The 13,311-nt window shown below is 48.4% G+C and overlaps 1 protein-coding gene across 1 annotated transcript in view; it reads right to left on the reverse strand.

Moving 5' to 3' along the window:
- LOC138487890 (NXPE family member 1-like) overlaps window positions 1-13,311 on the reverse strand; it is a 383,725-nt gene that overhangs the window by 1,749 nt on the left and 368,665 nt on the right. The window contains exon 4 of the mRNA XM_069614510.1: window positions 7,054-7,272. Coding sequence (XP_069470611.1) covers window positions 7,054-7,272 — 219 coding nt within the window. The remainder of the gene's footprint in view (window positions 1-7,053; window positions 7,273-13,311) is intronic.

Consider the following 13,311-nt stretch of genomic DNA (forward strand, 5'->3'; position numbering starts at 1 on the left):
GAAACTTATTAGAGGGCACGGCGGGCGGGCGTATGGCGGAAAGGGAACTATGGACGAGGAGTAAGGTGGACAATATGGTGAGTAACCTGGTTATACTCATACGTCCCATCCCCTTTCCTCCATACATATGGGAGATTCCCAAGCACTCCTAACAGGAACTACGGTGGATGGAAATACCCCCTACAGAAAAAGGTTCTTCAGCACAGCCTGACCAAACTGAGCATCAGCTCTTGAGCTCATATCAAGACAATAATGCTTACAAAAAGCAGTTGGGGAGGCCCAAGTAGCTGCTCTAGCGATGGACTCCCAGGGGACATATTTCTGAAAAGCAACCGCGGCTGTCTTGCCCCGCACAAGGTGTGCATGAATACCCTTAGGAGGTTTCAGCCCTTGGACGGTGAAAGACTCCGTGATGCAGGCGGCGATCCACCGAGAAATAGTCGCCTTAGATGCCGGCTTACCCTGAGGGTTACCGAAGGTCACAAAAAGTTGAGAAGAACTCCTAAGCTCGGAAGTCCTGTCAAGGTAGAACTTAAGAGCCCTTCTGACATCAAGACAGTGCAGAATCCTTTCAGCCTCTGAGGCAGGGTTCGGAAAAAAGACTGGTAGGGAGATCGACTGATTCAGATGGAATTCAGTTACCAACTTCAGTAGAAAGGCCGGGTTTGTACGTAGGACTACCTTGTCCTTGTGAAAGATCAAGAAAGGATGATCCACTGACAAGGCCTGGAGCTCACTCACTCTCCTCGCTGACGTAACGGCGACCAGAAAGGACACTTTCCATGATAGGTACTTGAGGTCCACCATGGCCATTGGTTCAAATGGTTTATGTCACAGTGCCGTCAGGACTACATTTAGGTCCCACGGCGGGTGCGGACTACGAACCGGAGGGCAGAGGCGTGTCAAGTCTGCAAAATGCCTCTTAACCACTGGGTTACTCAGAGAATAAGAGAATTGTTCTGTAGAAAGATAAGCGGAAACCGCTGAAAGGTAAGTTCTGCATGACAGAACGTGAACACCCGAGTCTGCTAGGGAGGACACGAAGGACAGCACCGTGTCAATCGTAGCCACCCTTGGATCCAACTGCTTTTCCAAACACCAATGACAGAAGCTGAGCCATTTACTCCTGTATTGGGATCTGGTCGAGGGTTTCCTGGCTGCCTGGATAATACGCATGTTATCCGTAGACAAGTTAAGATGCTCTAAAGACTTGAACTCAGGCACCATGTCGCCAAGCTGAGCGATTGTGGGGAAGGGTGCCACAGCTGCTGTTCCCCTTGATGAAGAAGATCGGGGGTCACTGGTAACCTGATTGGCGGATACACCGACAGGTGTTGAAGTTCTGAGAACCAAAACCTGGCCGGCCACCACGGGGCTATGAGTAGAAGGGTACAGTTTACCAAGTTCTTCAGCTTCCAAATTGCTCGATGAACTAGAGGCAGAGGTGGGAAGGCGTAAGCTCTCATGTTGTGCCATGGAATCTCAAGAGCATCCCCCAGAGAGGAGGCTCCCAGCCCCCCTCTGGAGGCATACTGAGGAAGCTTCCTGTTTACTGCCGTAGCGAAGAGGTCCACCTCCGGTGTACCCCAACGCAAGAAAATCCATGACAGGACCTCCGCTTTCAACTCCCACTCGTAGCTGACCACTCTCTGCCGGCTGAGGGCATCCGCTGTGACATTCAGCTGGCCCGGGATGTGTACTGCAAGCAGCCAGACACCATGAAGCACGGCCCACTCCCATATCTGGATGGACAGGTGCACGAGGGGGGGAGACTTTGTTCCCCCTTGCTTGTTGATGTAATAACATTGACACGACATTGTCCGTGCGTATGCGGACCACCTTGTTGGCAATGAGCGGTCTGAATGCCCTGAGCGCTAGGAAGATCGCCAGAAGCTCCAAATGATTTATGTGCAGGAGCTTGTCCTGAGGCGACCAGAGGTCCGAGACCTGAAGAAGATCTAACGTCGCACCCCACCACAGAAGGGAGGAGTCTGTCGTGATCATCACCGTGGGGGCTGGGTCCTGAAACCCCGCACCCACCGACAGGTTGCTCAGAGAGGACCACCAATCCAGGTCCACTCTCATGGAATCCGGAATCATTATCAGCTTGGAATCCGGGTCACAGCCTGACGCCAGGAACCCTGAAGGGCCATCTGGGTCCGTCTCATCTTGAGACGAGCAAGAGGAAGTGCCAGCACGCATGAGGCCATGAGGCCCAGAAGACATGCTCTCCGACTGCGCAAACATCTGACACGTGGCTAACAGATCCGCCATTCTGTCCCTCGTCAGGTACACTCTGCAGTCGATCGTGTTCCAGCGAAAACCCAGGAAAATCAGGTCCTGCGAGACCGTCATGGAAGATTTCCGCCAGTTCACTGACAGCCCAAGATGGACCAGGAGCTGAAGGAGAGACTGTAGATTGCCCGCTGCTGCCAGCGGACAAGGGCTGCGTAAGAGCCAGTCGTCCAAATATGGATACACATGGATACCCTGGAGACGAAGATAGGCTGCAATCACTGACATCATCTTCGTGAAGACACGCGGCGCCGAGCTGAGGCCAAAAGGAAGCACTCGAAACTGGAAGTGCTCCTCTGCCAAAGAGAATCATAGATATCTCCTGTGTGGGTTCCAAATCAGGATATGCATGTACGCATCTTGAAGATCCACGATGCTGAGCCAATCGCCCGTCTGCAATGAGGACCGTATCTGGCTGGGCGTGATCATCTTGAATTTCTCTTGGGGTAGGAAAAGATTGAACTGGGAAAGGTCTAGGATGGTGCGCAGGCCAGCCTGGTTGGGTTTGGGACCGTAAACAGCTGAGAGTAAAAGCCCTCCCCTCGCTCCCCAAGGGGAACGGGTTCCACAGCTCTGAGGTCCAGAAGTTTCTGAACCTCGGCTTTGAGGGAGGGCGAGCCCGACAGCTGAAAAGGAGGGTTGAGGGGTGGGGTAGGAGGTAGAGGTAAGCGGAAGCTCGCTCGAGCGACTGACAAGACCCATCTGTCTTCTGTGATGGCCTGCCACGCCTCCCAATGAGATGCAATGCGTCCTCCCACCGGGGTCTCGTGCGATCGTGGAAAACCCTCATTTAGGTGCCACCTGAACCTGAGGAGGAGGCTGAGCAACGGGAGAAAAACCGTGTCCGTTGTTGCCTACGGCGGTTATTCCCCGCAGGGGTATCCACTCTGCGAGACTTGTGGTCGGTGAAGCCCCTAAAGCCAGAGGGAGGTCGACTTTGCAACAACGGTCTCTGGGTTTTGAAAGGAACCTTAACCAGGTCAGATAAGGACTTAGCTGTCTGAGTGCTATCCTTCGTCTTGGTGAGCTCTACATCTGTTGTAGCATGAAAGAGCGCCTTACCATCGAACGGAAGGTCCAACACCTTGTCTTGCACTTCTTTTGAGACTTTAGTTGCATGCAGCCACGCCTGCCGTGAGGTATCAACCCCCAGCATAAGGCCCCGAGCCGAGGTGTCTACCTGATGAGCCGCAGCCTCCAGGAGATCCTGGGCCAAGACCCTGCGTCGGAAAGGCCTCCTCTAAAGTCTTCCAGCTTATCGACCGGGATAAACTCCTCAAACTCCGACAGACCTTTCAACATCCGCATGTTAGCTCCCGCTAATTTCAATTCAGCGTTGGCCTGCCTGAGCTGCAAGGCCAAGTTGGCGAAGATTTTCCTCCCGAGGGAGTCGAGGAGCTTGACCTCCTTTCCCAGAACCTGACTAGCTGTCGTGGAAGAGGATGCTGCAGGCCTGGACTGCAAAGTGGCTGCAGCCACCACTGTGGAGGAGGGGGGCGGACAAGATGACAGGGCCACCTCTTCCGGAGAATGCAGCCTGTATCTAGCGTCAATTTTCGTATTGACAAAAAGTCCAGAGTGTGGCTTTTCCCAGACTCTACGGACCTCGGCCAGAACGTCCTTCTGCAAGAACAGGCCAGTATGCTCCAAGGGAGACAAGGTGAACGCCCCAGAAAGCACACCCTCCTGTGGAGCGATGCCTCTGGCACTGGAACATCTAAGAAGTTCATCATGTCAAGTACCCGGTCATGAAAAGCTCTGATAGAGCGGGGAAGGTCCTCGCTGTCCTGATCGCCTTGTGCGTCATCCGACAGATCAGGATCCTGCTGAACCGTGTCGGGCGCTGCCTTGTCCACAGGGGACAATGGGGGCAAAGGCGGAAGAGTCGGGGGAGTCACCGTAGGCAAGGGAGGCGCCGGCAGAACCACCGGAGGAACAGGTGGAGCCGGAGGCGCTGGAGGACATATCTCCCTAAAAAGCCCTTTGAAATACTCCCTCCTGGGGTCGGTATGCATAAGCGTTTGAAATTTACTGAAAAAGGCTTCCTCCGGGGACTGCTTCGGAACCTGAGGAGGCCTCTCATGAGGTGGACAAATCCAGGGACGTAATGGGGACGGGTGCCACACAGGCCCCTCCACCGACGTATCCACATAAATCAACTGGCCTGACCCTGCAGGCAGCGAAATATTGTGCGGAAGAGGCATCTGAGCGTTCCAGTCATAAACTGGCCGATAAGAATGCACACAAGGGACTCTAAGTTCACCCAAGGGGCCAAGCCCTACACCTGAGGCCGATGGCCTAGTTGTAGGGGTAGCACCCAAAATGGCCACCGCAGTCATGGCGGGAACGGGCGCCATTTTGTCATCATCTGATGGGAACTGCGGCACATGAGGAAGTGAGGCGGGGGTCCCCGTCGATGGATCAGGGGTCTTAACCTTAGCCTTAACATAAGGGACCTCGGCCGGTACTGTGTGGCCTGGAATGTTTTTGTGACATACCAACCGCCAAATTAGTCTTCGAAGGAAGGACCTTGGTACTGCCGGTAAAAGAAGAACTTTGCTTCTTTGCCCCCTCAACAGGTCTGGTGTCACCACAAGAGCGGGAACGGTGAGAAACAGCTTTCACTGACAAGGCCTTGTCAGGCCTCGCAGAACTGTTGGTAGCTTTCGCCTCTGAACGAGGGACCTCGGACCCAGGTCCGGTAACAGCCTTATCTGCACGGGCCTCGAACATCCGTTCGGTAACAGCAAGCCCACCCAAGGCCTCGGGGCGCACCCCGGTCTTATTTTTGAGGGAAGCCGACAGAACGGCCTCAGAGCGAGCTCCGGTACACCACGACTCAGTAGAACTGGGTCTACAAACAGCCCCCACAGGAGGGGCCTCGGAGCGCACTCTGGTATCTACAGGCCCCTTACGGAGACCCCCGGAGAAAACTCTGGTACAATTATTAGGCCCAAAAGGGACCTCAGGGTGAACCCTGGTGGCAGAGCGATCAACGCCCCTCCCGGCCGGAGAGGAACCCAGAAAGATATCCCCCGGCCGGGGTGATCTGAAAAGTAAAGAACTTACCGGGCGTTTCTTCTTCTCGTCGATGAACGCCTGAAAATGCAAAGGAGGAGTTCATCGGAACACCTCCTCCCACCACTCCAACCGACGTTGAAGTGCCCAGACCAAAAGGGAGTCGCAGTAAAAACAGGAGTTCCAACGGTGATCCGGACCCAAGCACTCTAAACAAAGAGGATGGGGATCCGCCCTCGCGAAACGACGGTGACACGATGAACAATCTGGAAAATCTAGTTTGAACGACATAGAAAGAACAGCACACGATCGCTAGCGAGAGCCAGAGAGGAAAAAGGGAAGAAAACCTTCCGAGGATGCAAGTGCGTTCAGTCCTGAACGAGCGGAGAAAACGACTGATGGGCGATGCACGGGGCGGAGCAAAGGTGGGCGGGGTTACGGCCGCGTACCGGGCCCCGCACAAAAAAGAGAGGAAGGACACATTTTTGGAAACATTTTTGGATGCTTTTTACAAAGTGCTCTGGTCCCGTCCCACAGGACAGAGAAATGTCCCATAAGTATGGAGGAAAGGGGACGGGATGTAGGAGTAAGAGGAAAAGGTTGGTGGCAGCATGGTCAATATTACAAAATGTCATAAGATGCAGACCTGGCAATTTACTCTCCCTCGCTTTCTCTCCCTTCCCCTCTGCCTCCCCCTTCCCCTTACATTCCACTCCCCTGCTTCCTCTCTCAACTTAAGATACACAAAATCCAACATGAAAAACAAAATGCAGGGTTCAAGTCGAGGGTACACGCGGGTGGACGGAGTCCACCCACATTTTTCAGAGGGTGGACTCAGCCCCCAGCAAAAAGGAGACATATTCAGTGTCCTCTTTGAATTTATGAAGTAACACAAATCTCGTGGATCAAACCGCAAGTCTTTAGGTTTGCAGGTCGGACACTTCACCACTGCACTATATATAACCTGAGGTAAAATAATAAACAACTAAAGGTGATATGTCTCATTTCGCTACTGCATGTTCCAGGAAAAACATTGGTATTGGTTCTTGGAGTTTAAAATATGCACACCTTTAAACGTTTTCAAAAACACTATTAGAAGAAAATATCCTCTATTTGTTTTGCGTGTGTGTTGATTTTATGAAAGGCAAATGCCATTTGTTCTGTGCAATTTGGGTAGTTATACAAAGCCACTTCAATGAATTGTGCATATTTCACTTTGATATGCTAATTTCCGGCGACGTTGCATCCATTTGCGTTTGTTAATGAGTTCCCACACTTCTTTTTTTAGGACTTGACCCCTGATGAAATGCCTGCATCTCAATGAACAAAGCTATTAGGCACTGGTCAAAAATCTTAGTGCAGAAGGCAATTGAAAATCTGGCATGGCTTTAAGGGAGGAAGGTGGAAGTCAAGTCTTCCTATCAACTTCTTGAACATGGAACAGTGAGTGTTCTCTTAGAACAGGGGACTGAAAACTCTGACTCGCCAGGTACTCTGAACAACAACTCCCATCAGCCACTGCCGGCCTAGTCAATAGTGAAGGATCATGGAAGTCGTAGGCCAAAACATCAGGAGAGCCAAAGCTTGTGAACCCCTGACAGAGAAAATAAACAAGATGGTGTTGGCATTTCACCATGTAAACTACGTATTTTCTTAAACACATGTTGGTAATACCGTTGCCCCCATGCTATTTTGGTAACATGCAAATAGATGGCAGAATCAAAATAGAATAAAGCCTACTCTTGATGATTGCTGTACAGTGAGATATCCACTGGCGAAGTGTCGAATCTCCCATTAAGTAGATCATTTTTCCTGCCAGGCAGTTTCGCTTCTGATCCATATTTTCAAGTGGCATCATTTTGCAAAAAACAGGGTGCCAAATGTTGTTTAAGAAATAGCCACTGGGGAATGGTGATTGCATCCCGATCTTGCATGTTTTCTTCCACGAATTATCAGTCTCTGGGAGGCAAACAAAATATAATGTCACTTTCTTTGCCCAATTGTGCACATTTTAATTTCAAAGAGTTGTGTTGATTTACACCAGAAACACAGTTTATCCGAGAATAAAGCTTGTGTGCAGTTTGTCTTTAGCATTCTGAGGAATCCCCCCAGAAAAAGGTGGAATAAGCCAGAGGCCGCTCCCAGAACCTGACACAATACTTAGAAGAGGGCTTCACATCTGGAGGTAATAGTTTGGTTGTGGCACCAGAACCAGGCACAGTGCTTCAGATGTGCTCCTGAAAGATAGCCACAATTCCCATTAGGGGCCTTTAGTTGCTAGGCACCGTATTCATATTTGGGGTTCAGAACTTGATAGAAAGAAATCAGATAAAGCTCCCAGAGCTGTACACAATAATCTAGATATGATCTTCAGAACTGGTCACAGCACTTTGGACCAAGGCCCACATAACTAAACAGAAAAACAGAAACCTCCAGATTTGACCTCGCTGGTGGTGTTTGCGGGAGAATGATCATATACATGTGGTGCAGGTGGTGATGGTAATAGTACGTCAATGATATTATTATTCAGAGGCAACATTATTACCCATGCTTCATCAGGACTTGCCTGTATGATTACATTGAAATAAAACACGTGATTAGCCTTTCAAACAGGTCAACTAAATTGATCTACTGAGAAAGAATTCAAATTAGCGCAAGGGCTATAAAACCTGAATGCAACACAACCTATCACAAATGCACAACGTGAACCTTGTGCACGTCAAAGTCCATCTGCAACCACATTGTAGCAGAAAGTGAAGAAGGACCAAGAGGAGATTAAAGGAAAAAAGGTGGCAGGAAACTAGAGAACAGTAACTAAGTAGACCAAAAGATACTTAATATTCAAGAAAGGGCTTCAAATGAGAGCTAAGTGCCAGCTATTTCTTGGTACCCAATTGTCACTGTGGCTGTATCTTGGTAGGCCCCCCTTATACGAGTGATTCAACAAAGATGGGCAGAGAGACTTTCACATTGAGTACGGGATCCCCTCATCAACCAGGGAGAACATAAATACTATCTTACATCTCCTCTCATCATACGCATCATATATTTGCTGACAACAACGTGCAAGAAATATCATAATGTCTCTGAATATTGTCCAATCATACATGAAAAGGCTCTTCCGCTGCACATATTTTTGCATTTTACTGCATCTTATCACCTTTAGTAAATAAAAAAAACAGCTCTTATCTTCAAGGTAGTCTGGATGTTGAGAGCCAGAGGTCGCATAAGTATGGCAAAAATACTTCTCACTTACTCTATGGGTGTTCCATTGCTTCAATCATCGGCCCACCATGACCAGCGTCAGCTGATTACTTGCTCAAAAATGAGAGGCAAGCGAGCTACACATCATAAAAAAATGATCCTCATTTTGGGTGTATTTAGTTTAATGAACACTATTTTGTGTTGCAAAAATGAATGTATCCTCCCATTTCTGTGGAAATACAGCCTCGGAAAGTACCAGTCACCTGTTGACAGAGTGTGATCATTTTAAAAATATATAAGATGAACATCTAATGGAACATTATGTCACCATGGCAATTGATATTGAGATTTATATTTAAAAAACATATAGAAACGACTCTTTGCACTAAGACATCGATTATATGGATTTGGTATCAAAATCGGAATGTATATAATGGACACAAGCGATTCGAAGAATAGGCACACTTGATATGTTACTGTGAATGTATGTATTGGAATGCTGGGATGTAGTAAGAGGCTTAGTTGTGCCCATTGTTGCCTTATTCCGGTTTCTTTTTCTTTTATTGTAAAACTAGCTCATATGCAAGCGTTACCCAGACTTTCATTCCGTCATGGTACAGGTAAATGTGAAATTTGGTGTAGATTGGTGAAACAGTAAGGAATTGTATAAGGAACAACGCTTTGTCAAGCCACAAACCCACACATTTTGACTTTTGCTAAAATCCGTGGAAAAGGGTGGGGTGTCCAAATGTCATGTAGCCAGTAATGTCTGGAGGTTCCTAAGAGGTGACAGTGCAGAATTTGGTGCAGATTGGTGAAACAGTGTTGAATTGTATAGGGAACATACACAAAGCCACAAACCCACAACCCCAGAGACTTTTTCTGAAATTCAGGGACAGAGGTGGTATGTCCAAATGTCATGCAGCCAGTAATGTCCAGAGGGTCCTAACAGGTGACTGTGCAACATTTGGAGCAGATTGGTGAACCGGTGTGGAATTGTATAGGGAACATGCGTGAAGGCACAAACACACATTTTCACTTTTGCTGAAATCTGGGGAAAGGGGTGGGGTGTCCAGATGTCATGCAGCTAGAAATGTACAGAGGGTACTAACAGGTGACTGTGCAAAATTTGGTGCACATTGGTGAAACGGTGTGGAATTGTATAGGGAACATACGTGAAGTCACAAACCCACAACCAAATGTGCACTTTTGCTGAAATCCGTAGAAAGGGGTGGGGTTTCCAGAAGTCATGTAACCAGTAAGGTCCGGAGGGTCGTAACAGGCGACTGTGCAAAATTTGGTGCAGATTGGTGAAACAGTGTAGAATTGTATACGGAACATACGTGAAGCCACAAACCCACACATTTTCACTTGTATATATTTTAATACATATATATATATATATATATATATATATATATATATATATATATATATATATATAGATTGGATTAATGCTTGTATTAATTTAAATGAATGTATGAAACAGCTATTAATGTCATGTTGAAAGGTCTTCAATATAAGACCATTGCACCTATACTAAAAAATATGTTGTTTTAGAAAAAGAATGCATCATCCATGTCAAGGCCCTACTCGTTCTCTGGGTGACATTCATATAGGGGGTTTTGACTAATGATTTGCCTCGTATCATCTGGTTTATCATGGAACAAAGGCTACTGTTTTGGATCCAGAAAAAAAAGACAACATTCTTGTGTCTGGAACTGATCCCCAGAGATGATTGTGCCCTATGCTGCAAATCTGAATTTTAACAAATGGAATATTAAACTGATTATAAATTACAGTGAAGTGCAAGTGCTCTGCTCGCTATGGATTTAAAACTATGCAATGAAGAGTTTCAACTCAGTTAGACATTACACTGCCAGTATACTGCAGCCACATATATCCTACATAGGGCAACCTGCATTCTAAAACATACATCAATAGTTTTCGGGCTATTACCCACTTTTCCCGAATGACATTTTTTGCCAAATTCTTTACCACTTCTTTAACTGCAAACGTACAGATGGTAAGATTGGGTAAGGTATATAGAAAGGTGGAGTGGAATGGGGTGTGGGAATCTCTGCCGATATTTTTGCAGTAAAAAAGTGGTAAAATCTGGGAAAATAATTAGGCAAAATGTCAATCGGCAAACCAAATTCGAGACATGTTCATAGATCCGTTTCCGGAATTGTAACACACTCTTTGAAAGTGAAAGACTACTTGAAAGGGGTGAGCTCATAATTCCAACCGCAAGGTACTAAAAGAGAAAATGGGAACACGTTATTTCATAAATGGAGAAAGAAGAAAGCGCCAATCTTATCAGCACTCGAAAAAGGAGACGACCATTGGAAACAAACACACTGATTGGGCCTCATTACGACCCTGGCGGAAATCGTGGCGCCAAATGCACCATGGAGCACGGCGGAAAGCTGCCGATAGCGCCATGGGGGTTGGCGGATTTACCGCCCCATTCCGACCTTGGCGGGGCGGTAAATCCCCATTCCCCATTTTACCCTTCCCCATTCCCATTTTTGCCCCATGGGGTATAATGGGAGTGGGGAAGGCGTTAATTGCGCCACCGTAAAATACGGTGGCGTAATTAACAACAAGGTCCCGTAGCGCCATGGATTTCTCCGCCCGGAAAAACCAGGCGGAAAACGCTCCGTGGCGCTACGGGAACTCGTAGTGGGGCGGACGGGTCCGCCGCGAATAACGCTGGCGTAAACCCACTCCGCCAGGGTCGTAATGAGGCCCATTGTGTTTTAGGAAATCAAATTTGGGTGTGTTTTTGTAAGCAAATTTGGGTGTGTTTTAGGAAATCAAATTTGGTTGTGTTTTTGTAAGCACATTTGGGTGTGTTTTTGTAAGCAAATTTTGGTGTGTTTTTTTTAAGCAAATTTGGGTGTGTTTTAGTTCATTCTTATTTGGGTGTGTTTCCATTATTACTTTGGCCCTCACTTGTAACTTGCTTGCCCAGTGACTGCCCCTTACCGCTGCACTTGCATATTCCTCCCACTGCCTCCTCTCTCTACCTGCCCATGGCGCTATCTATTTCTCCTATCCACTCAAACTGCTTCACTATCAACTATCCCTCCCTTCTCACTAAGTCTGGTAAGAAGAAATTAAAAAAGGATATCTTGGCCTCCAACCCTGGTCTCCCCATTGCCGATACCTATTCCAGTGCTTCTGCCAGACAAACCCTCACTGACATCCTCTTTTTCATTCTCTCCCCAGATCTCTGGACCCCCATATGATATCTGTGCTCTGTACTGTCTCTTCCTCTCCCATTAATGGTGGCACCTGCTGGGAAGTCCTCATGGATTCCTTTGACTCCTCCAGAGTCATCATTAATGTCTACCTAAATGGCACTGTCATGGTGCAAGGCCCTCGGGCTAATCTCCTTCTCTTTGATAGGCGGTTCCCTCACCTCAACAACTTTCTCGCATCTCCAGCTGTCCCCTACTCTCCTCCCTTGGCTACCTTGCCCTTTTCTCCTTCCTTCTCTGCCCCATCTCAAGCTCCCTCCTCACCTCTGCAGGGCGTACCTCTGATTTGTACCCCTCCCCGGAAGGTCTTTAAGTAAGGCTGGCAACCTTCTTCATCTTGCCACCCTCAACTCTCGCTCTGATGTCAAACACTCCTCTGACATCTGCCACCTACTAGAAGAACTTGATCTTGTCGTCCTCGGTCTTACCGAGACATGGTTCATGGCCAGCTCTGACACGAGCTTTGACACTCTCCTCCCTGATGGCTACAAGATTCTCTCTGCCTCCAGATCCACACGGCCCGGAGGGGGTGTAGCCCTGATCATCCCTGAGTGGATTCCTGCCTCTATCATCCACGCTCAGACTTACTCTGCTTTTGAATGCCTTGTCTGTAGGCTCTCTCTCTCTCCTAGCCACTCTCTTACTGTTGCCATTCTCTACCTGCCCCTTGGTCAAATCACCTCTTTTCTCTCTGAGTGGGCAGACCTTTCATCCTCCCTCCTTGCCTCTACCACTCAACTCCTCCTCCTTGGTGACCTCAATATCCATCTGGATTCTCCCTGTTCCTCATCTGCGCTCTTTCGTGACCTCTGCGACTCACTCTCCCTCTCTATCCTCCCCTCCGGCCCGACACACTCTACTGGTCACACACTTGATGTCTTGATCTCCTCTGGCCTCCCCTGTCTACTCCTCTCACCACTCCTCTCTCCTGCAGTGATCACTGCCTTCTCTCCTCTCATCTTTCCATCTCCTCCCCTCAAGCCATGCCTACCCCAAGATTGCCACCCACCTTCTCGGACACCCGGCCCATGAAGCATGTGTCATTTGAGGCTTTTTCTGCCACCTTCTCCCTCCTCCACCCCAGGCTGATTCACACCCTGACACAGCCCTGTTTCTGCTCTACTCCTCTATTTCTGCTACTCTTGATGCTCTTGCCCCTGTCATGAGGATCCATTTGAAGCCCAAAGCAAAGTGCAATTATTGGTATAACTCTGACCTACCTACACTTAAACGTAAGTGTAGGGCGGCCGTGAGGAAATGGAGGGCTTCTTGCTCATCCTCTGACAAACTGGCCTGCCGCCTGCTCCAAAGCCAATATAGACTTTCTGTACGCACCAAGAAGTGAGCCTACATTCAAGCCCATGTCTCTGCAGCATCTAACAACTCGGCCGAACTCTTTAGAATCTGCAAGGAGCTGCCCAAACCTTCTGCAGTCTCCACCCCTCCTCTAGCTTCCCAGGCTCTTTGCAATGCCCTTGCCTCTCACTTTAGCTCTAAATCCCAGGAAATCTTATGCACACTCTCCCCT

Source organism: Ambystoma mexicanum, chromosome 9 (genome assembly GCF_040938575.1).
Source record: "Ambystoma mexicanum isolate Mex_15411 chromosome 9, UKY_AmexF1_1, whole genome shotgun sequence".
In the NCBI taxonomy this organism is placed as follows: Eukaryota; Metazoa; Chordata; class Amphibia; order Caudata; family Ambystomatidae; genus Ambystoma; species Ambystoma mexicanum.